The sequence below is a fragment of the Lutjanus erythropterus genome, chromosome 10 (assembly GCF_056507025.1).
Source record: "Lutjanus erythropterus isolate fLutEry1 chromosome 10, fLutEry1.hap2, whole genome shotgun sequence".
NCBI classification, from domain to species: domain Eukaryota; kingdom Metazoa; phylum Chordata; class Actinopteri; order Lutjaniformes; family Lutjanidae; genus Lutjanus; species Lutjanus erythropterus.
Genome location: NC_139326.1, coordinates 31945940 through 31973639, shown reverse-complemented (window position 1 = coordinate 31973639; position 27700 = coordinate 31945940). Strand labels below are relative to the sequence as shown.

The following is a 27700-nucleotide window of genomic DNA, read 5'->3' as shown; positions in this document are numbered from 1 at the left end:
CGGCCATTGGGAATAACTATGGTGAGAGGAGGACTCAGCCCGCCAATAACTATTACCATGTCCGGCAGCGATATGAAGTAATTGCCCATTCCCTCTGTTGTTTATTGCCTACCAATGGCATGCCGTGGGAGCTGCAGCAAGGTCCAATTAGATTTGAAGGACATAAACAAGTCGCAGAATTCTCTTTTATGGTCGGCTGATGGATGGTCAGCAGACTCCCAGCAAGAAAACAACGGTCAAGCTTTATCAGCAGCCCATTCTGCGCAGAAATGAGCAACATGAGGGTTATCAGCAGCGCTGCTGTGCTGTGGATGCCACCGTCTTTGGGTAATCAGATGAGGGGGTTTTAAGCTTGTTAACAAGCTTATGAAGCAGCGTTTTGACCTTAAGTACCGCATTAGAACCAGAAAACACTTCCTCTCCGGTACTTACCTGCTGAAGCTCTTCGAGTGTGACTAAATGAACACTAGGCACAATAAGCTTAGCTGCGATTGTTTAGAAAGAGATAGAAATGCAACATTTTTTACTGTTAAGGATTCTGAAGCTTAATGATGATATGGAAATTTTGAGCAAAGCTGTGGATATCCAGCATAATGTGTTGATTTTCAATTAGTTTTGAGAATTAAATAACTAATTCACTGTTTGCCAGGTCACAATCTCCATCACTGTTGCTACAACTTTCAGCTTTCTATCCACTTTAAATTATTTGTTTATTTAATTGTATATGTAGGTTTCTTTAACAGGGACAATGCACATCAGTAAACATCACTATAAATGTGCCACTTTTAGCCAAGAAGCTATTTTTCATCTGTAGCCCATGGATAGGTGCTACAAAGCCTCTCTTAAAACAGAATATAAGATTAAAACAGCAAAGCTATTTGTAATTTATCAATTAGAAGCATACAGAACAATAATAAAAAGAGAAGAGAATATTAATGTTAATAGAAACATCATTCAGGACGCTCTAATTCTACATTGTCAAGTACTATTTAAAACATGCAACACAGAGACTCATTAAATAGCACATGCAAAGCAAATAAATGAGGGATTGTAATTTGTGAAACAATGGGTCCTTGATTTCAGACAGAAGTAGACAAGAGCAGGCTCATCAATTTGTGCTGGTAAACCTCCCTTTTGGCTGCTGAAATGACAATGGTTGCTACAGATTTGATTAACATGAGCTCCTCATTTGAAATAGCTTTCTTAGGGTGACTTATAATTTTCCCAGCTGACTTGTTTTAAAACATTTCTTTAGGTAAAATATGCCCTTACTACACAGATGATATTGTGTTAGATGTCTAAAGGCTGAAACCACATGTCACAGCAACTTGTTCTCACTCCCAACTCATCAGTTACAGATGTTTTGTTACTGCTCCTCTGCGACTCATACAGATGTGCACGGTAGCTGTTGAAAGAGATGCACCGGGCTTTCAGGTGACTGTTATGTAAATCCATTCGTGGCTTTCTGAGACGCACCGGGCTGTCAATGTAGTATAAAGAGGGAGAAAGTCTGCACATGGTGGAGGTGGTGTGGATGGATGACTCAAACAAATGCAGCACTTTCACCCAGGAGAACAGAGTTTGTGCCATGTGAAACCAAAATGTTGATGAGGTTTTAAGGTACATAATTTATGTGCATTATGTGACTTGGGTCATGTGACGTAACGTAACGTAACGTGTAACGTAACATACTTTTTGTAAACTCAAACACGATCTAATCTAAAATCTACCCAAGTAGTTTTATTGGAATAGTTCAGTGTGTGATCGATTCCTTACACTTTTTCACTTGTGTTTTTTGTTTTAGACAGGCTATGAGAAAGACACCACAATTTAAGCTCTTTAAAGGTAGAATCAGTTGTTTGTAAATGCAATAGAAAGATACCACGTCAGATACTGGCATTTTGGGTTGGAACAGCATCCAGAACACAGCAAAATAATGAGAAAAATAAGGAAATACAAGCTGAGATCCAGTCAAAAGGTATTATGAGTCTACACAGTATTTTTTTTTTTAAAAATGTTGCATATAATACCTTTATAAGTGAGTATTGTTCTCACTACAGTTCCATGCACAGCACTCCAACAAAGCTTGACAGATCTGCTGTGCCTTGGTACGGTTGCTAAGCTACAATTGGATAATTGCAGTCAGGGGGAGGGGTATAGTGAACGGCCAATTGCAAGACTTAGTTATGTAAAAATAGACTAGTCTGATAAATAAAAAAATAAACATCTAATAAATAAAAAACAGCACTGACTTAATTATTTTCATCGTGATAGCCTTAAGGTCAAACTTAAATTGGATTGGCCTCAAACGAAACTACCTGACTTTCTTTTCATTGCCTGTCTTTCTTCTTCTAAAAATAAGCTTCTTTAAAAAAAATATCAACTGCTATTAGCAAGTGAATGTGCTACTATTGAGTTTACTCCTGTGACTAGCGCTGGACTTGTCATGTGCTCAGCTGTTGTCCCTCAGCTCACGGTCCTACTGAGACTCTTGTCATCAGCCATGCATGTCACTCCCGGCCCTCTCCCTGTGCGTAGGTGCTGATGGGATGGCAGCCTCGCAGGCCCAGCTGCAGCACCAGATATGCTTCTTATCTATAATGCCCAATTATGGCAAAGAAACCAACGCTGTTTATATGCTAAGCCTGCTGGGCCAAAGACTTGATGAGAAATGAGAAATGTCACACTCTCTCTCTCCTCCACGCTGACAGACACTTGATGCTCTGACTGTATCTTAATGATACACATCACGGCGTGCCTATATGTTGTTGTGCAGTGTGTAATGGCGGCGGCTGCAGGGACACCACATCACGGCACGGTGAAAGCCTGATGAAATGAAATATATTCCAATAATGATATGGTGATGAGGCCCTGGTCGACAAAACAGTTTCAGAAACGGATAAAAATCAATTCCGCTCAGCCTTGAGGAATCATGATAATGAATTCAGCTGCTAACCTGACAATCAGCAGTCAGACTCAGACAATAATGGTTATTTCAGATGGAGCGAGAATTCCTCTTATTTACGCTGTTGGCCCTGATTCAGGCAGTCATTACATTTCTAACTAATGATGACATCCGATGAAGGAGGGACATATAGGCCACTTTGCCAGGCTAGATAATTAACAATGGAAATTGATTTTTACTTTGCTAAGTGTTTTGAAATGTTTACATCCAATACCAAGGATGTAACCAAATACAATATTCAGATATGAACAAACAGAGACAAACAGAGAGAATTTGTGCATTAATATTTTCTCTGCTAACCTGACCTATCATCAGATTGACCTTCAGCCATAATTTGTCTTAAACGTGCTCTTTATAACTGGATCTTGCTCATCATAATCAGATTTTATCAGGGGCTGCTGCTAAGTGTGCAGCATGACTTTACATGCAGATTTGCTGAAATATAGGCATCGCATTTCATATTCATATTTGGTATGGTTAGTCCATAATAATCATAACCAGTTCTCTCCAGATTTGTTGCACATTGCGGTATAAAGTTTGACAGATGTTCACCAGGTATCATTCACACCCCTTTATGCAACATTCAGGCCTAACACATTTAAGTCAAACTTTGCATAGCTTGGCAGTAGACATAAAAATAATGTTTTAAATGTTATTGGCTAAGAGAGCCATATAAATTAAACAATAAGGCACAACTTACTTTTAAGTACCTTACCTTTTCATTCTATATTCCAAGTACAGTTAAGGTTAGCTAGCTGGTTGTCTAGGTAACAAGCTTGCTCAAGTATTACTGGACCACAGAGAGAAAAAGACAACACAGATAAGAATGCAGATATTATGTGCAAAGTTAACAGACGCAGACAATAGCTTTGCTTTGCACTGCTAGTAATTAGAAATATTAGACTGTAGATGCTTTCTATTCAGTGTTAACAGTATACACAAAACACACGCTGGTATGATTTTGCCACATATTGATAAGGAAAATGCATTTTCAGTCAAACGAGGCAATATTTTGTCAAAGACAATGATTGCAAACAGGCAGGGAAGCCGCACTGAATTGAGTCTTTAATGGGTTATTTTAATGTAGCTGCCCAAGCAGAGTTTTGAACCAGTGTCTTTTATGTGAACAACAAATGAACAAGGCATGATAACAAATGAAAAGGGTAAAAGATGAACTTAATGTCCCCCCTCTGCAGTTTGTGCTGTTTGTGCACATATGCTCCACATTTGGTGTGCTTGCACTGTCATGCGAGCTCTTGTAGGGTTTAAATTTTGCAAAAGGACAACAATCCATTGTTTAGAGATAATTTAGGGGTCTAGTAGTGCTACCAATTTCCAAATCAGAGTTGTTATCCTCCTGACATGCCTGCTCCTGTTTATGAGTGGCAGTGCTAGAATTAATGCAGCTCTTCTCCCAGCTCTCAATATTTCATAGATTTGTTTTGGCCTTTGAAGGCTTTAAACCTCCCTAGAAGGAATTATTTTTTTCCTCTTCTTGAAACGATCACTGAATACCCCACCCACCCCTCACCATCAATATTTAGAACTGTGCTGCATCACTTTGGACACACATGAATCCATTCTTGCTCTTAAATCATTTATTAAAAATGGGCTCATCTTTGAATCTGAGACTCTATCTTATAAAGGCCAAATCAGACACATTCTGGAGGTTGCTGTATAATTTATGGCTGTTAGGGGTTTAATGTATCGTGTCAGAGGGATTTGGACAAATGGATTGTGAGGCACGAGCACGGAGACAGATGCACGCTCGGACACAATGAGATTCAAATTGGCGACTGACGTTTCAAGGATCCACATCCAGCTGATGCGGAGTGGAAGAAGCAGATGTTGGGCTGTAACTGGCTCGGAGTGAGATGATGAAAGTGCTAATGTGGCATGTGGAGTGTGAATCTCACATCGGAAATAATGAATGAAAGAGTACTTCACAGGAAATACATGGAAATTTCAAAGGTGTGTAGAAAAGTACCACGGGTACACTAAAAATAATGAAAAAAAAAATGTTGTAAGTGTATTACCTCAAAAATTCAGTTGACTGAATTTGAAAAGACTAAACTTAAACTTTCTAGTCAAATATACTTGATATTAATTAAGTTGTGCTTAAGAAAAGCTTAAGCTTAAGCTTACTCTTTTTGTTTTATTGTTAGAGGAACTCATTTATAAGTTCTGAAATGTTCTGAAAATAAATGGTAAAAATTTTAAGTTTAATTAACTTGAAATTCCACTAAATGCCTGTATGATTTTTTACAGTGTATGGCGTTTGTTTTAGTTTGTAAGTCAACATTCACTGTATCTTTGCAGCTGCAGTTATGTTGGTCACAGCCCTACTGTGAGCAGTGTGGGGGCCTTTTAGTCATTGTCATCTTTTTTTGACCAGAACATAACGGCCCACTTGCTGGATGCTTTTATACAAAGTGCCTCACAGGATCATGTGTACATACATTTTTAACTCGTGCCGTGGGACTAGCTCTTAATCCTCACAGCGGTAGTGCGACGCTCTGCCCACAGATTTACACAGTCCAATTCTTCCTTTCGAGACATGCATTAAAAGCTTCTATTTTTGTTTGTAAACAATACATTTTTGGAGAAAAAGAATTGTTGCTTTGTAAAAGCAAGAAGCATTTGGGTTTTGCTATTGATTCATTTATGCATATTCAATTTCTGTATCCTATGACTTTCTGCTTTCTTACAAAGAAAATTCACAAGGAGAAGAAGAACAAAATGGGGGGAAAAAACATAAAAGATGAATCAAAACAAAGCAGCCCAATTTAACTACCTCACATTACCTACTGGGAATTATCAAAGCAGGTTTTTCATCAGGAGCTACATGGAAACAGAGCCCTGCGCAAGATTTACTAAACTATGCAGTTTAAAGACCATTGTGTAAGACCTACATGGATTTTTGGGAGAATATGGCAGAAGTGGAATATAATATAAGTATGTGGTCAATATAAATATTGTATAATCACCTGAAAAAATGAGAATAGTTGTGTTTTTGCTACCTTAGAATGAGTCGTGTATATCTACACAAGGTGTGAGTTTGTTATCTTGCACTGCCATGTTTATACATTAGTCCATAATACACTGGCTCTAGACGTGGCATTTCATGTTGATCACCGACAAAGTTAGATTCTTCTACATGCTTGGAAGGTGAGAGTGAGATGAGGTGTTTGCAGTCTGCATGGCTGCCACTAGATCATACACACTGCTCCTTTAAAGATAGAATATGTAGCATTTGTGCAGTATGTTTTATTGAGTCGTGTACTCACATCATCCCAAATGTTTCCAACAATATGCAAACCCAGAGAAATCCCTAATTTATTCAGGACAACGGTGCATTTCTTAATAGTCACTACTTCTGGGAAAATATGGGATATTTTCCGTGATGAGGGTTTAAAGGGAAGCTGACAAATGTGACTAAACATACGATCAATAAAACTTTAATATTCAGTCAGGGAGAATTTTGTTTTCAACGGTGGTCATTTAGCATGAAGAAAACAACTCCCATGATCCCCTGCTGCTTCAGTTGTCATCAAACTACGTATTTTATATTGTTTTAATGAGAGAGAGAGCCCCAGCAGTGGAATTTACATATTGTGCATTTTAAGCTTCCAAACACCTCCATTCTGCTGTAGTGCTTTTTTAAAATTACAAATACGAAGTCCTCATCATGAGACTGCATCTGCAGAGACATTTAACTTATACCGAAGTGCTATAGACAGAGAACAGTCTGTCCCATAATGGAATTTCCTTCAATCAGGCAGAGGAAGTGGATGGCAGGGGGAAACGAAATAACGCAGTGACTAGAAAACAAAGCCGGCAGGCATTGTCCTGCTTCCAAGACTCACGCAGTGACAGAGAGGCCCTCCAGACTCGAGTCTCCGGCTCTGGAGGGTATCTGTGTTATTGTGCGACATGGGCCGCTATGCCAGATGGCTAGTCGGTGACGTGAACCCCACCCATACTTGTCAAAATGCCACCACATTGGCTGGTGCAGGGCATGCTAAATCCCTCTCGCGGGAGAAGCCAGTTTGCAACCATTCAGCTCCAATTACAAATCTTCAGTAGCACCCGAGGATTTGAGGCCATCCAAATATGGTGATTACTCCGCAGTTCCTGGAGGGGTGAAGCTGAGAGCTGAGCTCTTCATTGGTATGCGCTGTTTACTTACTGTCTGTGTGTCCATCTGTTGATATGGAGAACAGACGCGGCTCGATTTTTTTCTGTGGAGGCCACACTGGAAGCTTGGCTCGCATAACAATTATCTGACATTATCCTGCAGTTTCATGGAATTTTAAATAGTCGAACAATAGTCAAGCCAGCAGAGACAGACATGAATGAAGCCGACACAACATGCTTTTGTTGAAACAAACTATCTAAACTTTAGGGACTGACTATGTGGGTATATACAGTTACATGTATTTGCTGAAAGAAGGGTCTTTTTTCTGAGATTTATATTTTATTTATTTTCTTAAAAGATTTACTGCAGAAAATACTGAATGGTTCAATAGTTATGTTAATGGGATAATTTATATGAGGTACTCATTCATAGTCAGGATATTCCCTATAGTAGAGGGCGGTCACCCCTAGCTTGGAGAAGCTGTATGCTGTATTTTGAATATTTTTGCTGATTTACTTTTTCTTTTCTGATGGGAAACTACTGTTAAACCAGCTAAATATCACTCTCTCCAAACCAACCAAACTCCGCTGGTCATTTTACCTTGCAGAATGCAGGAGTTGCTGGTCTACTGCTGCCTCACTCAGTTAGTTTGTGTGACTTTGGTGAAACTATCCAAACTACACTTTTAAAAGCAAAATATTAAGAACATCTAGAAAAATCGTCAACTTCTCTGGGGACCATCTGAGATGGACTGACACAAAGTCAGTGTGTGGCCTGACTAGTCCACATTTCAGATTGTGTTTTTGGACATCATGGATGTTCTGTCCTCCAGGCTAAGGAGGAAGAAGACCATCCAGATGGTTCCCGGTTCAAAGTTCCAAAGACAACATCTGTGATTGTACAGGGGCGTGAAGGCATTATTAATGCTGAAGGGTATATAGTTTTGGAGCAACATATGCTGCCATCCATCTTCTACAATTCCTCTGCTTGACAATTCCAAGACACATTTAGTATGTGTTACACCAGCATAGTAAAAAGAGTTGTTGAGCACTGATGGCATATATAAACTAAGAATGGGAAAGAGTTTCACTTTCAAAACTCAAATAATTTCATCCCAAATGCACACTGAGAGTTGTTAAAAGAAAAGGTGCGTCACAGTGTCAAACATGCCCCTGTCCCAACTCTTTAAAAAAAAAAAGTCTTGCAGGCAAAGCTGATAAGTTCGAACATTAAATTTCTTGTCTTTGTGCTGCATTCAGCACATAACACATCAAATATAGTTTGAAAAGGATTTGCAAATCATTGCTTTCTGCTTTTATTCTCACTTCACACTTTGTTGGAATCGGGGTTTGTTGTTCACTTTACTGTATGCAGAGGACATAGCTGCTGCCTCTCCCTCCTTTAATCAGTAACAGAGCTTTTGCACTCATATATTTAGTAGCTCTGGGTTCAATAGAGAGCAGTTGGGATACTCTGCGAACATGACATACATTTATCATGTTTGTTAATGTGTTTCTATTTCCATTCTTAATATATAGGCTAGTAGAGGGCTTTTCAGGCTTTATTGCAGCATAAGCATAAGGTTCAGCTCCAGCCTCCCCATCCCAAATGATTTCTTGACAGTCCCTTAGAGATCTGAATCAGTGAACATCTTTTTTTTCCATCAGCCAAGATTTCATTTTTGACACTGCATACCATTTTTCTCCTTCCCCTGTTTGAAAATGTCACTGTCACAGTCCCAAAGTGACGGTCTGTTAAATCACAGTCATGAGTCATTTTAATGAGGGCAGGGGGGCATTTTAGGTCCAACACATTAAATCTGGTGCTGAATTTAGTTGTGTTAGACCAAAGACGCCTAACAGAAGGTTGACCAAGGGCTGGCTCTCATTCACCATTAAGCAAATTGAAATGGTGCTTTGATGTGAACGCTGAGGTAGCATGTAAGACGGGACAACAAACGCACAGGTGGGTTTAATTTGATTTTTGTGGCAGATGAATTCCTGAAGAACTTTTCCAAGTAATTTATTCACCTGTTTCACTTTTTGTTTTATTACCTACCTTATGTCTTTATCAGCTGCTTTTGTCAGGCATATACAGTACTGTGGACCTCATTCAACTGTCCTAAGCACCATCAGGCTACATTATTTGACACAGCAAGATAATTTTACATTTGATACATTCCAGATTTATCTTTACCTTTATCTGAAAAAAACACATCACTCAAAATCACATTTGATTATGTGAAAAAGTATCTGCTATTAGAACACTACCTGCAGAAAAACAGCACAGTGCGATGTTCAACACTGTAAATGACATCTTGACAGAACCATATGACATAATGTCGTGACATGAAAAGAGAAAACAGAGAAGCTTTAGGAAATGTACTTTATTCATTGAGATGCTGCTCTTAGTTGAAAAATGTATTTTAACATTAGTGTTTTATTCATGCTGGAGAAACAAAATACTAGAGGATGCTGTACAAAATATTCAAGGAGACAATCTGGAGAGCTCATGCTGCTTGCAATTTAAAAAAGATATCATAAGTGACAGGGAGAAGGAGAAGAGAGGTGGGGGTGTAACTTGACAGAAAAGAAACTATAATACACAGTAACTCAGACACCTGGAAGTGGTGCAGCACCCCTACTGTACCTCCTGCGGCTATGAATATAATCAAATTACCCTACTTTATAACTAGCTAACATTAGCTTGTCAGTCAACTCAACTTCTCTCTCCTGCTGCGCTCCTCAAAGTTTTCAAAAGTTTCGAGCTGAATGAGCGCACTGTGGTTATAACTGTGACAGAGACTGTCAGAGACAGCAGAAAGACCTGATACAAGTTCTAAAGTGAATGTACAGTAGAAATGGGGTGTTACAATATCAATATTCAATCAAAAATCAATCGCAATGAGCTTGCAATTTTTCAATAATCAAAATCAAAGTCAATCAGTCACAGTTCTACCAGTATTTGCTTTCTCTTCTCCTCTGCCTACTTTTACCTTGCAAGGCAGCTGGAGTTGTGAGATCACAGGAGAGTCCATCTTGCCAGGCTTCACTTTATCCATTTGTGTCTGCACCAAAAGTGATGCAGCCAATCAGCATCCTAGTAGGGACCACTGATCGCTGCAGGTGTGGTTTTAGGTATTATGATGGCAAGAAGCGACCATAGAAGCCAATGGCGGCTCCTGAAGAGGTTAGTGTGGATACCGTGATAGCATCAGTTATATTGGAACTGGAGAGTATTTCTTTGTTGAAACTACAGCGAAAAACAGCACTAGCTTTTCTCCATGAAAAAGATGCTTTCAGTCTTCTCCCGAAAGTTTGATATCAAGGTTTTTTTTTTTAAAGTGCCTGCCCTTTTCCAAACAGTTTCTAAGGACGACTTTCAAGATGGTTCTGTATAACAAACCATCTGGTAGGTCAGGTCACACCTACTAGCCTTTTGAAAAAAAAAAAAACCTCCCAACACTTCAGAGAGGACACACTTTTCATTTTTCATCTGACAGTGAAAACAGTGTGTGGCCTTTCAACAACTGTTATTATCTGCTTATCTAGCCACATTTCGGCTGACTAAAGTAACTCAACTACTCCTTACAGCATGAAGCACTTTTCTGTGACTCACTTTCCACAACAAACATACTTCATCACATGGTCAGCTTCCATAAACGGAGCCTAGTGGCTTTTTACAGATCACCCTTTAAAGCTCCCCTCCACCTAGCCACCTAGCGACTCTTCTTTTTGTTTTCGTATGAACAGTTTGTTCTAAATAGACTGTTGAAATAAGTTATTGTCATTACATTTTAAATGTTGATAGCATGTATTTTTTAAAGAAGTGTGAACTGTAGTGATCAGGGTATAAAACCAATTTTACTTTGATCTTTACAAATTGAGACTTGGTAGCCTAGCAAAGGCATAGCTGTCAGTGCTGAAAATCGAATCGAAAATTTTCTGAGGTGGTACATGAAAATGGTCAAATTTGCCTGCAAACACATCAGCCACTTCTCCTCTGGTGCAGCTGCTGATTGGACTGCTTTCTTCTGTTCCACTCTCATGACTTTTTCATGTGACCAGTTGGTTCCTAGTCTGAAACAGACGCCACTTTGAACGCAGCGAAGAACAATACCTGAAAGAAAAAGGTACATTAAACTGTAACATGTAACATTTCCACATTAAAATGTCTAAAACGCTAGACATACATGTGAGCCATTCCTAGCTGGGTGCTATAACTTCCAGGAAAACATGGAATACATTGGATACACCTGAATCATGTCTGATAGAGTTTCGTCAGCTATGGTGGTGGTCTAAAAGTGAAGCAAAAGACTCCCATGATCCCATGCTACTCCTGATATCAACAAACTATTTCCTTTGTTATTGTTTTAATGTGAGAGCAACTTTCCTTCAGTAAAGAGAGTACAGGTAATTTGCAGCTTTCACCCCTGGTTACAGCTGTGAACTATGAATTCTGTCTAGTCTGTATTGTAGTCTTGGCTGTTGTACCACTGTGTCTCTCTGCTTCTGCTCTGCTCGGTGACGTCTGTGTCTGTGCGGGTGTTTTGCTGCTTTTTCATTGACAGACAGTGTAATGATGCCCTATGGATGAGCCCCGCTGGGTCTCAAAGCTGCCATACACCAGTCTCCTCACACTGCTCGAGAATGTCAATCAGCTGCCCCTCTGCGTGGCCTCTCTTCTCACCTGTCTCTCCCTGTTCTCTGTGTCGGCGTGAGTGTGTGTGTGTGTGTGTGCCTCTACACTCAGATGCGTACATCTGTATGACGGCCTTTCTGTCGTGTCACTTTCTTGGCAGGTTTGGCGAAGCCCATGGGGCTCGTTGAGGGACCCGGAGGCCTCGGCCAAGGGGGAGCCGCTGCCACTCTGGGAGAGGACAGTCGTGACGCCGAGGGGAAATACGAGGAGTACGGCTACAATGCTCAGCTCAGTGACCGCATCTCCTTGGACAGAAGCATCCCTGACTACAGGCCTAAAAAGTACATCCACCTACTGTTTCCTCTCATTTCCTGTCATGTACACTCTCCTCCCATCTACAGCTCTACACCTGTTTTTCCCCCTGGCAGGATTGTATAGTGTTAGAGAGTCTTGTAACTGGAAGGTTTGCCAGTTTAATCCCTGCCGCAGTTGATAAGTTCTATTTTTGTGAAGGCACACAATGTACGCGAGGAAACTGGCGTTTTCATCAGGAGCACAGTGTTTTTTTTTCCTCTCTTCTTCTTCTTCTTTTTGGGGTTTATTGGGATGTTGGTGACTCTCCAGGATGATTTCCTGTGCCAGAATAGTTGAACTGCAGTACAACGTGAGTCAGAAAGCATAAGCTGCGCAGTTAAAGCGTGATGTTGAGGATTACTGGAATTTACAAGAACTTTGTGCAAGCTCAGACCAGGTCAAAAGTGCACGGCGCTCTCATATTTTTGTACTTTTTGCTTGTCTTTTCCACACGACACACATGAGAATATCAGATTTCTAAATACATGCTGCAGTGAACAGTTGTGATCCAACAAAGAAGTGTCTGTATGCGGGGCTTACTGAGTTTGTTGTGTCCTTTCCGGATGACAGGGACAGGTTGGTGGCAGGATCTCTTGCGACATGGTACCCACATTAGCTGCCTGCATTATTTAATTTTACATGCTATATATTTCCCTAATGTCTTCATCTTTATTCAGGGCTTACTATGCAAAACACTGGAGAGCTGATGAGATGCATGGAATATAACGTGGATCAAAAGCTGCGTCTCACTGGTTTCTGGACTAAACACAGAAATGCAAATGTCACCCGTGTAAATTTAATGGCTTCCAGCGGGGGACATTCCTGTACACCTGCTGGTTTATGACATTAATTTTGCACTTGCTGCCCACAGCTTCCCAGTGGCACATGGCATGTTGTAAATTTGCACCAACTCGAAATGACACGCGTGACAGAGCAGTGCATTCAGTAAAGCACAATTCAGACAAGCACATATCTCTCATGTTTGGCATCCTTTTTACAATAGTTGGCATTAATGTTGTTAACCTCAGCATTTTCACTTGCTGATGACAGTGAAAAAAGTGTTTGTGACCCCCCTCGATATTCAATAGAGCAGCCTTTCTGCTCCAGTGTCCCTGATGAAACGCGCACATGCGAGATATGCAAACTTGTCAAATTTCCTTCTACTCCTCTGTGCCTCCTCATTAGGGAGACTCTCAAGGGACCAGAATGACATGCACGTAGTGGGTCACATGACCGATGAGGATAGTGAGCCGTCGCCACCTCTAGCGAGCTAATCTGCTAGTACGTTTACTGGCTGGCTGACCACTATTTCTTGTGCAAGCTAATATGACAGTGTTATCTTCTAGACTACACTGGCTGTTGGTTTCTGTTGAAATGAAAAATGAAGTTTTACAAGTTCTATGACAGATACAATTCAGTAAGAATTTCTTTAAAGCCATAATATGTAACATTTTTGCATGAAAGTGTCTAAAAACACAGGACATATGTAATATATTTTGTGGGGTTGTATACATGCATTATCGTTAATGTTTCCAATAATATTGAAACAAAGGAAAATCCCAGACACTGAACCATACCCTCCTCTGTGCAACATTTAGACTTTCTAAACAAATTGAAAGAGAATAATAGTTAATAATTTAATTTTTAGTTGCAAGCAATAATTTTCAAGCACCCAAATAATGACAAATCAATTTTTTAAATGTGCTTTGAGAAGTTTCTAAAACTGAATGATTCAAGTTTATCTAAAGAAAAAAGCAAAGAGAAAAGCACATTATCTCAGCAAAAGATTATAGTCTGCATAATTTAGTTACATTTCTTTTGAATTTGATTCAGAAGTCAAAAATCTGGTTAAACCTTGAAATTGTGACTTTTTACATTGTATTGATACAAAATTCATCATTTATATATGTTCTGTAAAAGAAGAGAGAGATGTTTTTGTATTAGCGCATATCAGATATTAGAGACAGATAAGGCTTTGGTAGATCATTATCAGCTGATGCTATTAGCCAATAGATATATCTTTTGGTCTTTATTTAGTTTGTTTCTCTCATAACCATCATTTTTAAATCATACATTTTATTGATTAATTACATTTTAATCACAGTGAAAAGTCACTGCTTTGTTTAAACCAAACAAAGATGAAGAAAGAACAAAACGTGTCAGGCTGATTAACAAGCTGTTCCCATTAACCGTACAGGGTTTGAGCTTCCAAGGACAGTTGTGTTGTGGGTTTCCTCACTTCAAACTTTCTTACAGTGCAAGCAGACAAGCTAGCAAGGCTAACAAAAAGTAACTGGCAGCACTGACGCTTTCGGTTGTGTCCGTCTGTTGCGCGACTCTTGCCTCGCACATCGTGACGGTCCCTCGACAGTCTCTCCCTTAACAAGCCGCCCTCATTTCCAGTTTGATACTTCTTCTTCTTTCTCTTTGATTCCTCTTTTTCATCTTCTTCGTCTGTCGTATTGCCTGACTCCACAGAATCATTCCCTCTCTCTTCTGTCAATGCAGTACATTTTGGCCACAGGGAATCTTGGGGCCTCTGCCATGGGGAGTCATACAAAAGAAAATTACTTTAGACACGGCTAATCCCAACATGAAAGGACATGGGCCAGATGATGGTGATAGTTGAGGAGCTATGCTATAATGTTGCAATAAAAGGGATCTTGAATTACTTTATTTTTTATGAAAGAGACCCAGTGGACACCCAGCAAGCAGCCTTAATGGTCCTTTTAAAATAAGTTTTATATTTAGAATGTGAACTACAGCTGTGATACAGCGAGTGCTGCAGGAGATGGATTGGGGAGGTGGGGGGGGCAATCAGAGCTGCCAGTGGCGTTTATATCACACAGTGTCAAAGAACAATGGCGACAGGCAGAGACGCTGCGAGGAAATCTGACGGCCAAGAGAGGTTTCTGAGGGCTTTAGTGGGGATAACAATTCATTTCATCCACGCTGCTTTGTTCGGAGCTCTTTTTCACGCCCAGAAAAATTAGACATGGGTGGAACGGGGAGGAGGAGGAGGCCGACCAAAAAGCAGCTTGCTAATTAATAAAGCCAGCTGAGAGTGCCTCTGGAATGGAAGGTTTTAGGAAATTCTTTTCTTTAATCAAGTAGTTCAACAAAAAATCAAGTAGGGGTGAAAAAAAAAAAATGTGATGAAAAGGCAAAAAGAAGCGAGTGCTGGGCATTTGCAGAACTGCTTGTTTCTGGTTTTAGAATGGTGCTTACTGTGTCTGTGTGGATTTAGTTCTAGTTTTCAGGGTTGAGAATAGATTCTGCAGGCTCCCCAAACACTCTGTGTCATACAGTACACTGTAAAAATCAGAGAAGAATCAACTAATCTTTTCTGATTAACTTAAAATAAATAAGCAAGTTTATTCATTCATATGAATTGAAAATTTCTAGTATTAATTTTCAGAACTCTTCATGGGTTCCTCTTACTTGAAGAAGTTGAAATGATGAGTTGAATGAATGTACTGTATGGACTTCATCAACTCACTAAATTAAGTTTCTAAAGAAACATGATTGGCATATTCGCAGACTTCCAAGGATGCATTGTGCCAGAGTCAAAACTCTCCTTAGATCTTTCTTTTTTATGGTTTGAAGAAAACATATGAGATGGAAACTTGTTTGTCTATAATACATTTTAATATAAGTCATGGTTGTTACAATAATGAAAAGTAGTACTGAATTCTTAAAAAATAATATATTCACTTGGAGCAGTTCCACACAGTGAAGAAAGTAGCTCCAACATTAGCAGCTGCAGCTGTGAGTTCTTGGTGTGGAATAAAGAACTGACTTTTCAAACTGAGAAAAGGAAATATATGTATTTTTTTTTGTTATGTGCAACTGAAGAGTTTTTGGTTGAACTTAATATGTACAGCTTATTGAACACATTTTCTCAAGTACAACTGAATTAATTTCAAGTTCATTTGACTAAAACAGTTTATTTATTTTGAATCATTACAGTATTTACTCAGCTTGTCTTTTCAAATTCAGTCGACTTAAAATTTTTAAAGCAGCCTGGATTAACTTTTTAAGTTAAAACAAATATTTTTTACAGTGTAAGAATTCTCCTTCTTCTTGATTTGTCTCTTTGTCCTGAAAATAATCCACCATGTGTATATTTCTGACACACAGAATGTTTGTGTGCCCATTCTGATCAGCACATAGTCTTCGAGCCACTCAAACAAAACATGTGTCAAACAAAATAAATCTTCACTCCATGACAGCTATTCAATAGGTACATGGCATGATACTTAATGCATTTGTTGTGAAGCTCAGTTGAAATCAATGCAGAGCGAAACATAGTTTTCTTAGCTTTTTTCTGTTTACATCACTGAAGCAGCATTTTAAAAAACAAGAGAAACATAAAAACACTTCAAGTGAAAGAATTGATTCCCAGACAGAAAATGGGTGTGTTTTCAGCCAGCACAATGCTGTCACTGCCAGTATTGTTGTGGCACTAGTCAAGACGTTTATCGTGCTTTCACACCTAACCTGTTTGGTTCAGTTTAAACAGAGTCTGGTGCATTTGTGGTTTGGTTTGTTAAGGCTGGTATGAAAGCTTCCTGTCTGTTGTGGAGTAAACATCTCTAGTTTCAGTGAAATGGAAATGGACCAACCACCGTATCTTATCATAGTAGCTAATAGATATGAATATGAATATGATAAAAGCTAAAGAGCTATTAAATCCATCCAGATGTATATCCAGGTGTCCTTGAACTGGAAGGGATCTCTTAAGCAATCTATCTAGACAATGTATACATTCATGAATAAATCACTTAGCAACCATGTTAATGCATATACTCATCAGCATGTGAGTGTGGTGACAAGTTCATTATTAAAGTGAGTGAAACGTAATGACCACATAGCAACTATCACCTCATGATATGACAGTAAAAGAAAAAAAGAAACTTTTCTTAGTGCTAGACAGAGATCTTTGAGGATCAGTAAAGTGCTGCATGACTTGATTCAGTCACCAGTTTCATTTGCCTATGTCGCTCCATGCTGATGATACAGGATCATTGATTGGGTGGGGTCTAAGGTGCGCAAAAATGTGATAAAATGCTCTTAAAGGTACCCTTATAGTGGAGAAAACGTGATAAAGAGCCCTCTAGGGTGCCTTTCCAGTAGGATTGGGTGATGTCTACAAAACTGGCATGTGACCACGTCCATAGCGAACCATTGCCGATGGACGATGACGTTGTTGTCTATTGGGGGGTGGTGGGGGGTTAGCTGCCCCATAACAGAAAAACCACCTTGCTCATCAGTTAACCTCTGTTGTCACCAATGCTTCACACTGCCTGAAAACCCTCCACTGAAGAGAGCAAGACAAATGACTCCCACATCCATGCCAGGTGAGGGTCAGACCTACACCCCTGTGCTGAGTTAAATGGGTCTTCATGTCCTCAACACATGTCTGGAGGTTTGTTGTGTTAAGGAAGCAGCTATACACTGAAGAAGCTAAGCTGAAGCTGAATGCACAGTGGCATCTGGGTTCATCTGACGGGGCAAGTTTAATAAGAAAATAATAAACAGGACATGGAGACATAATGTTTGTACAGTGTCCAGCAGCTCAGCTTCTTTTTGCTCCCTCTTACATGCCAAAAACAGAATGAAACTGCTATGTCACAGCAACTCTGAGTGGACGAATTACCTCAAATACAGGGCTGGCTTTGAAATTACACTGTTGACCAGTCAGATGGCATCAACCATGGGCCAAACCCTACTTTCCAGTGGACAGAATGTGACAAAGTGCACTCTAGTGTGCTCTTCTAATGGACAAAAAGTGGTTCATTGCCCTCTAGAGTGCATTTCTAGTGGACAAACCATGATGAAGTGCACTCTAGCATGCCCTTCCAGCAGAGAAAACATGATGCAGTGCCATATAGGCAGGCTTACATGCAAGAAAACTAGTGGGCCTCTGCTTGCCTCTTAATGGTTAAATAGTTAAAAGTGTTTGTGTTTTTTTTATTCTAGAAGTAAAGTAGTTATACTCACACAATTACAATTTCATTCTAAACCAGGGATTGGACCTGCACCATAAATGCATCACGACTTTCAGTGTGTTGGTGCTCCAGTGAGTGCAGTTGGTGCCCTTTTGTTTTTGTTTATTTATGCACCTGCAATTTAGGCCGTCTGAGTCTGCCGCTGTACAGGACAGTGGCTGTCTGCTCATATAGCTTCATGTTTACAGCTCTTGAGGTCTTTTTTTTGTATGAATGTAGTTTTCTCTTGGAACTTCAGGCATGAAAGTGCCCTCAGTCTACCTCTCTGCCTCATACAGTATGAAAGACGGTTACATATTTCTGATTTCTAATTCTGACTCTGTAATTATGTCCTGCGGGCGAAAGGTGACTGCAGCACTGCAGAAGTGAGGTTAAATGCAGGAACCAGGCACCTCCTGTCTAATGGGCTTTTAATTGAACAGGAGTCATTGAGCCGAGGACTTTGATGACTACAGGGAAGCAAAAGTCCACTGCCATGACTGAACGATCGCACATTCTCAAAGTCTCTTTCTTTTCAAACCTGCCTGTCTGCTACAAAACCAATTCATAATAATTGCAGCTGCAATTGTCTCTCACACAAAAACCTGTAATCTCCATTCAGCGCCCGCTAGCCTGTATTCCTCTCTTGTGCCCTTCACTACTGAAAGTGACATCCTTAACTGAGATACCAAGGGACTTAAGTAGGCTCTACACTATGGTGACTCTGAGCCTGCCATTCGCTGTCCTTGGGAGGCTTAGGTATGATAACGGCTCGCTGGGCTTTGCAGAGAAAAACAGATACAGACAAGCATGCTGATAAGATTACTGGTGCCCACAAAAGACACAAAAAGATCTTAAGTGTAACGTGTGTCACTCTTAAACAGAAAAATGCAATTCAAGGCATGGCACCTGCTTTTCGCCCTCCATTTCTCCTCCTCCAAGAGGATTCTTATTCAATTACCCCTAATCGCACCTGGCATCTCTATTGGCACTTTGCCGAAGATTTGATTTGTCTTTTGACAAAATTGTTGACCTTCCTTCGAGAGGAGAAAATGTAATGAAGTGCCTCCTAAGGTGTCCTTCCAGTGGATAAAATGTGAAAATTGCCCTCCATGGTGCCCTTCCATTGGAGAAAACATGATGAAGTGCCCTCTAGGGTGTCTTTTGAGTGGAAAAAAACATGATAAAGTGCCCTCTAGGGTTCCTATCCAGTGATAAGAACTCCTTTAGGGTACTGTTCTAGAGTGCCCTTGAGGATGCTCTTCCAGTGGAAAAAAACATGATAGATTGCTCTCTAAGGTGCCCTTCCAGAGGAAAAAAGTGATAAAGAGCCCTCTAAGGCAGTGTTTCACAAACTTCTTTTTTTTTTTTTTATGGAGACCCACTTTTTAGAAATGTCAAACAACATTTACAACAGGCCCTAATCAATAAATCTTGGAAGACTTAATCTGGGCATAAATGAACTTGCCATTTCACCACCTTGCATTATGGTAATGCATGTTATTGAAAACACACACATTAAATACTTTATAAATGAGAAATAAATGTATTTAGTGTGAGTTAACAGGTCATCTCATCGTTTTTATTTCTTCTCATCAGTAAAACAATTTACACATATTAAATGTTAAATTTGCAGAATGTCTTCCACAGTCTTTTATTTATTTGGTGATCCAAATAAAGTCTCATGTGACCCACCTGTGGGTCCCGACCCAGTCTTTGGGAATGACTGCTCTAAGGTGCCCGCTGATAAGATTACTGATGCCCATGAAAGCCACAAAAAAATCTTATTTGTGTCACTCATAAATAGAAAAATACAATTCAAGGCATGAAACTAGCTTTTCGCTCTCCATTTCTCCTCCTCCAAGAGGATTCTTATTCAATTACCCCTAATCTCACCTTGTATCTCTATTGTCACTTTGCTGAAGATTTGATTTATATTTTGACAAAAATGTTGTCTAACCCAAAACTATATTGAAGCAAGCTTTCGTAAGGACCTTCCGTCTTGTGTTTGTCCGCCTGTGGGAGGGTGATAACCAGAAAGGGAGGCTGCGGAAACAGGCTTACCTCATCTCCTGAGCGTCTGATACTGCAGAATGGGATCGTAAGGTCTCCGCGGTGCAGGAGCTCCTGCTGCAAATTGTTGCTCTTTCCAGTGCTAAAGTTTATCTCCTGGATGGGGGGGGGGGTGGGGTGGTTGAGAAATGACAAGGCAAACGATTATCTTTCTGAGAGGAGTGCTCGCGGATTGGAAAGTTGCTTTGGTGTTGGCTGCACTGTGCGGGTTACCGAAGGTTAATGTGAAATTTCGCAGCAAATAAGAGCGGCTGGCGGGGGAAAAAAGTCAGAGGGAGCGGCCGGGGCTGCAGGCTGGCAGGCGGGAGGAGGAGGAGGAGGGAGGGGGTGGAGAAAGGGGGAGGTGTGATAGGAATGCATCTTAATCTGGCGCTCTGTTTCTGTCAAAGCTTGTTCCGGGTCAAATTATGAGCCCTGTCCAGTGAGCTCAGTCCCATTACAAACAGATGAGTCGATCGCTCATCCTGTTACGGCTTTACTGGGCTTCCCCGCTACTGCAGACAGGTACAAATTTAAGGCTGAGCGATGCCCTAAATTGGATCCAGTAACTAGGGCAATGGAACTACAATATCACTTTACGATCTCGACACTGAAATCCAGCCTCACACCACATCTCAACTAGAAGCGATGAGGCTGCCTCGCCCCCTCTGACATTTTCAAGATATTACCCTCGTAATATTCATTAAACGCACCCCCTCGTACTCGTATAACCGCGCAGGAGTGAAATATACATTACTTTGTTTTGCACAGTTGCCGTGTCGGGGCTGTGTCTCTGCAAAGCAGCGCCGCGGTGCAAAAATTCCCCCCTCATACTCACTGCCAGATTTGTCATTGTATTTATAGACCTGGCAAGGCTGATTGAGAGAGGCAATAGAGAAAGCTGTGAGAGGGAACAAAGGAGTTGCTGAGGGAGAGCATAAATGCACGGGGAAGGATTGAAATGATACAGTGGAGGGGTTATCAATCAAAACACTTGTGCATTTACTCTTACGAATAGAGCGCCAGTGCAGGGCTTAAAGTATAGATAGACGTACGCAGCGCGCTCCATCATAAACACTCTCTGTGGTTTAGTTTTCCTTTTATTACCTCTGCTGTCAAATGCATGTGGGCTGCGGTAATGGAAGTGATTGATAACAGCGCATGAAATTAAGCTCTCCCAGTCCAAAACATCAAGCACTAGCTCACTTGCCCAGTGAGACTATAGGCAGCAGATTGTCATCCCTATACATGAATCAATACCAGCATTTAGAAAGGTGTCATGTGAGAAATTATAGGGATGGACATGTTTGAGTGCCCTCACCTGCATTATGTGTTCTACTACCTTGAAATTCAAAGTTGTGTCAATATCTGAGGCGTATGTTTGCACTGTTGCCATAGTGTTACATAAAGCTGGGATTTGGGTACATTTTTGAGTCAACTGATGAAAGTAAAAAGGCAAAATAAAGGTGTGAAGGGGGAAGGAAAGGGGGCTGGATAGTCATTCAACTATTGATTCTTTTTATTACACAATAATGGTTTGAAGATTTACAATTTTAACATTACATGAGACTTGATTTCAGTTACATCTCAGCATCTTAACAAGCGGTTACATGTTTTCATATTTTGTTAAGCAAATTTGAAGTGAACTTTTGAAATCTTGAATGAAAAAAAAGGAAATCATCAACTGGTTTTGAGTGGAAAAAAACTAGGCTACGCAAGAAAGGTGAGTGGTATGGGCTACTTTAATAAACAGAACAGAAGAAGTAGAGGTTGCGAACTGGTAACAAAACCAGTTGTTTGCCGACTGCCAATAAACCTCAAAGAAGATGAAGAAGAAGAAATAAAACCACTTGCATTTTCCATTTATAAGAAAAATAGAGAGAGCTTTAGCTGTAATTATTCTTTGTTCGTTCAGCTTAGTAATTTATATTTTTTGTTCCATAACTTCTGTTTTTGTAAACTCATACTGCTCTCATAGTGTATTTTGTTAGTATAAAGGAGAACTGGATACAGAAAGGAGGTGGAGTTCTGTTCTTTCCTTTGTAAAGCCAAAAAACAGCCACACAATCACTGCTGTGAAGAAATGACCTGGATGAATACACACCAGAGACTTTAACCCCCTGCTAACTTGAATCCAGAATAATAATATAATTAGAAAAATATAATATAAAATAATTTTGTAATCATGCAGATCTTATAAACTTTCCTAATATTGTCAGATCAAAGCTGCGGGGATTATGACGCTCAAAAAATGTATTAGCTGTTTTACAGCTGCTTGTTTCACAAAGTAAGCATGTGGGAAAAAGTCTCTTCGGTCCACTGTGCATCATGTGATGATGTGTGATGCCTTGGCCACTATGTCACATTGGTTTCAAACCATGGCGCCCTTCCTGTGGGCTTGTTTGCTCTGTATGTGCTGGATTTGTAAATAGTGAATTGTGTGCCAACAAGTGCATTGCTAATTAACAAGAATTAGTTGGTGAAAGAAACAAAAATATCTTGATAATATTATGCTCTGTCTCCAGACCACTATCTATACTACAAACTTTGCTAACATTAGTTACAGTGCAGGCAGAGCTGTCATGTCAAAAACCAAACTATTCTAAGACTAATTATTTTTGTCTTAAGTTACTATCTTAATACGATGTTTAATGCTTGATACAGTTGCATCTTGCAATGTAACTATGCAGGCCTGTAGTTTAATTTATTAAAAATAGTCACAATTCCAATAGTTATAAATCAAAAATCACACTCTTTATTTTCCTGCAGCCACAAAGTAAGTTTAACATGTCAGACTTCCTCCATAGTTACATGTTTATTATTTTTTAGCAGAATTTTTTATCAGCTAGTATGTGTCTCTTTGAGACTTTGGCACCTCTTTTCAATTATGTTTTAAGAAGGAGCCAAGGCTAAGTACACATCCTATTTGCATTTAAAGTTCAGACATTTGACTGACAGTTCAAAGCAGAGTGTCTCAGCATGCGTTAGTAGAATATGTTTAATTTCTGATGAAATTAATATTAAAAGCAACCAGCTCAAATTGCAAGGGATTAATTTACAATGGAAACTGACGTGAGGAAGTTGACATGACAGGTTCCCCAGGTGTGTGAGATCAATGTGAAAAGCAAAGCCCAAAAGGAAAACAGAAATCATTTTAGAAATCATCTTTTCTCACATTTTTATTGTGATATGCAAAGCATTTACTATATAATTTCACAAGTAAATAAGATACCATCTGTTGTGGTGTTCTACATAATTGCTAGTTCGTCTCCTGCCAATTCTCATTGTTGAAAGGTGAGAACCTGCTAACACATGCCCACCACACACTCGCGCACACACACACACACACACTCACGCAGACCAGTGAGGCTGTGAAGTACGGGGAGGGTTCCATTTGGGTGGAGAGAGGAGGATGTAACTTTAGCACCATGCTGGGATCCATCTGCTGTGTGGCCGTCCCCCTGCGGCCCGACCCTGCGGATGCTGCTGACTCAAGCTGACATCCCAGTTCACCGGGGTATCAGGGCGCCGAGCCCCAGTAGAGTTCAGATGGCTCACAGCAAGGGTGGAAGAGCAGCGAATGTGCGTACTTTGAACAAAACATGCTCAAGGTAGCATCGCCACACCAGAGTTTTGACTTTGATAACAACACTACAAAGTCCTGTATCTAAAAATACATGAATACAGAGAAGAGGGAAACATCAGTGGTGTTAACTGAGGTTCTAATTCTATAATTCTGTGTGTCTGTTTAATTCTATGTCTCTATTCATTTTGGCCAAACATCTTATTTTATTTATTGTTTTTATGACATCAGCTTGATGAGCAGAAACAGCTAAATGTAGCAGTTTACTTCAAAAAGTATTTTATTTGCTACTTTTACATGCAGCATAGCAATAATACTGCTGAAATACAACTCAGAAAGACTCACTGACATGTGCTGTGCATTGATTTCAGAAATATGACTCATGATATGCAGTCTCAGCCTCTTCACCCCTGGTCCTCTGTTACAAAAAGCAAAGAAAAGTCACAACAAATTGTAATACTGAATTGCAATACTTTTAGAATTGCAATACAGAAGAATTGGCACCCAGGTATCATGATAGGATTGAATTGGAAGATAAATGAATCGCCCCAGCCCTGATAATACAAAGTAATATCAGACTGTACATCCGGAAACTGCTCATCACTTCCTGTGGGCTGTGTATGGAATTTTATGCAGCATTATGATTTCATTTTGGCATTTAGGATAGGTTAGCTGTGTCTTATTAGTTGTGATTATGTATGCTCTTTTCTGCAGGAGCCCTAATTTGTGATTCAGGATGATGAGACACATCATTTTTAAATAACATCCTTGCCAAGTGCAGATTTTCAACAGTGAATTTCAGCCTCAGTCGTTGCCTCACTCACATCTAATAATCTGTTATAACCAGTGAGACTCATACTCTCTGTCAAATCAATATATTGTCTAATTAATACTTTCACCTGGCAAATGCAGTATGTCACTGCAACGCCTCGATGTTCAGAAAAAGACTTCGAGGGCTTAACGGGATTTACTGAAGCTAAATGAAACACTTATATTTGTTTACACTATAGTTGATTCATGTCAATTTGATATTCTAGTAACGGAACAATATTACAAGTGTTTCATTACAGCCCAAATCTCTTGTAAATAATTCAACCACAACAATTACAATAGCCACCTCATTATCCCTACATAATGAGTCAGCACTGCTGAATAAGATATGTGAAAACATGGGGAAACAAAGGCAGAAGCGGGTGAAGTGCGTTTGTCAGCTGTTGCGTTCTGAGCCTAATTGGAGCGGCGTGGAAAGATTCACAAGATGTTGTCTTTGTGTGTGTGTGTGTGTGTGTGTGTTCACACAGTTGCCATAGGAATCAACTAAGCGCTTCTGTCCAGTCAACACTGTTATTTCTGACTTCAAAGCCACAGCGTGTCTCTGAGAAAAGACTGTATTTTACAGGAAATGACAGGAAAGCTTAACAGAGTTGAGATCACCGGAGGAGAGTAACAGGATTGTTGAGGTGAGTAAGTGTTTGAGGAGGGAGACACTCAAGACAGACTAAGTGAATGGACTTAGAATGGCATAGGAGGCTGTCTTACACCTGGCAAAAAGTGGACGCACAGGTGGCATTGTTGTCTTGCCCCTATCTATCTTGTCATTTTTGCCACGTCTGCAAGATAGGAAATTAACTTGTGCAGCCATGGATAGGAGGTCTTAAAATCAAGGCAAAATAAAAGCTTGACTGGGCGCATTTGGTTTCGTGTGCATGCACATTTTAGTCGAAACCATTTGCACCTCAGACCAGCTAAAGGCTGGTTGAAGCGCAACATCTGTGGTGCAATAGATTTGTCTGCTCAAGGTAGCGACCCGCGCATGTGGCGGAAGTGCACACACACGTCTCCACAGTCACAAAACACCTGCTGTTTAGTGGAGTGTGGATTATCAATGTGTCCTTTGAAAATAAAATGTATATCGAAGTAAACAGCGTGTGCGTCCCTACAATCGCAAAACACCTTTCATTTACAGTATGTTAAACAGCGTGCGTTGGTGTGTCTTCTACAATTATCGTCACTAATAAGGAGTAAGGAATTATTATCATAATTATAAGCCCTAATAAATCTCAAGAGGCCTGCAAAGTGTGCACAGGACTGGATCACAGCTGCAAGATTGTCTTTAACATATCAGTCGGTATGGCAGGTGGAGCAGCTGTAGTGTTTGTCTGTGTGTTTATTTGGATCCAGAAAACCAAAGATAAAACAGTTATGATTTATAACATAAATGTTATATCTAAGCATGAGACCAGTTTGATACAGAAAGGAAAAGGTCTGTGTACTCCTGTCAGAGCCTGATGCTGGTTGGTCATACCTGTTGGATAACCTGATGAGAGCCGTCTTTCTGATTGGTTTATTGCATTTTCAGCCTAAAACACGCCCATGCTGATATGTGAATCCTTCTGTGCGCTGCTGACACAAGGGGCGGGACAAAGCGGGATGCCCCTGCACCAGTGGCACAAGACGGCAAAGGTGGTTGAATAAATTAAATCCATTGTGTCTTGCACTTTGAACCTATGCTTTGGATCAGCATAAGATCGGGCCCATAGTGAATATTTTATTAACTGAGTCCCCCTAAGTTACAGTGACAGAAGAGGTACAAAAGAGGTTACTATGGAGTCCATGAGGCAAGGCAAGTTTATTTATGTCACACCATTCAGACACAGGCAATTCAAAGCTTTGCAAGGTCACAGAAATATAAAATAAAAAGACTGTATATGTAGTTTTGAGGCATGTGTCCACTTTCTGGACTGAATTAGTTCCCGCAGCATTTAAGGATGAACCCAGTTTGGCTTTTAGCTGCCTGGAGTCTGCTGCATTTACAACTCTGACAGGATCTGGCTCCTCCATCTGACCATAAGTAATGGAAGACGAAGAATAATAAAGTAGATGAAGTTTATCCTCTACATCACCAAAGTCAGACTTTATTTCAGCATTTTTTTTGTTTTTTGTTTTAAGCCATGGCTCAAGGGAAGGCATTGTGAGTCTGTCTAGCTCAGGATGAATTCTAATTACTGTGGTGATCTCCTGACCTTTAATCTAGTGCCACCATCAGGTCAAATTTGATTTTTTTTATTCTGTGATATTTTGGGTTATGAGTAAATACCACAGACAGTATAATAATTAGTGGAGAGTCTCTGAAGAGCAGGTTTTACACCCCATTTACACCTGGTATTAAAATGTGATCTGTTTCCAGATATGTTGTCCAGATTGTTGTACAGATTGTGTTTACACCTACCTAATATTACTACCTACTACTACTAAGATTTGATTACACTGGAAGATAAACTATCTCCAGATGTGGTCAGGCATATCTGATCACATTCTGATAACGGAGCATTTACACCTTTGCATTTACATGCATTTTTTCTTATCTGGATCATGGATCTGGATACAGATCACATTTTTATACCAGGTAGCTCTGGCCGTCACCATCTTGGCAATGCCTCTCTCTGGCCAATCCAAAAATAGACAAAGAGTTGGAGTGTGGGAGGAGCTGAGGCAGCCAAATGAGACAGCAAGCTAGCGCCTAGCCATCTGTGATAACACCCATCTGTCACTCAAAGTGGGCACAGCCTTGATTATAAAAAAATGTAAAATTGGACTCACTTTTGGAGCCAACCTCAAGTGGCCATTCAAGGAACTGCAGTGTTTGGCACTTCAGTGTTGGCTTCACTTTTCAAGTGAGGTTGCCACTTGCCAAATACCTGCAAAACCAATGACATGCCCATCTGTCCCAGCTGTAGTTTGCGTTCAGTGCTAACTTGCAGATGCTAGCATGTTAACATGCTACAGTGACCATGGTAAACGTAAGACTTCAGCAAATATAGCCCAGAGCATTGAGTACAACCTCAAAGACTCTTGCAATCTTCACTTGTAGTCTTTGTAACTGAATGCTACATAACGCTAGCTGACACAAGGCTAGCAACAAAGCTAGTAATGATTCACTCATGAATCCGATGCATCAGACTTTAATGTGTAAGATA

General features: G+C 40.1%; 1 protein-coding gene across 1 annotated transcript in view; it reads left to right on the top strand.

Annotated features, from left to right (window-relative positions):
- The window catches only part of galnt9 (polypeptide N-acetylgalactosaminyltransferase 9), a 138901-nt gene that overhangs the window by 5744 nt on the left and 105457 nt on the right, over positions 1-27700 (top strand). The window contains exon 2 of the mRNA XM_084729054.1: positions 11905-12085. Coding sequence (XP_084585180.1) covers positions 11905-12085 — 181 coding nt within the window. The remainder of the gene's footprint in view (positions 1-11904; positions 12086-27700) is intronic.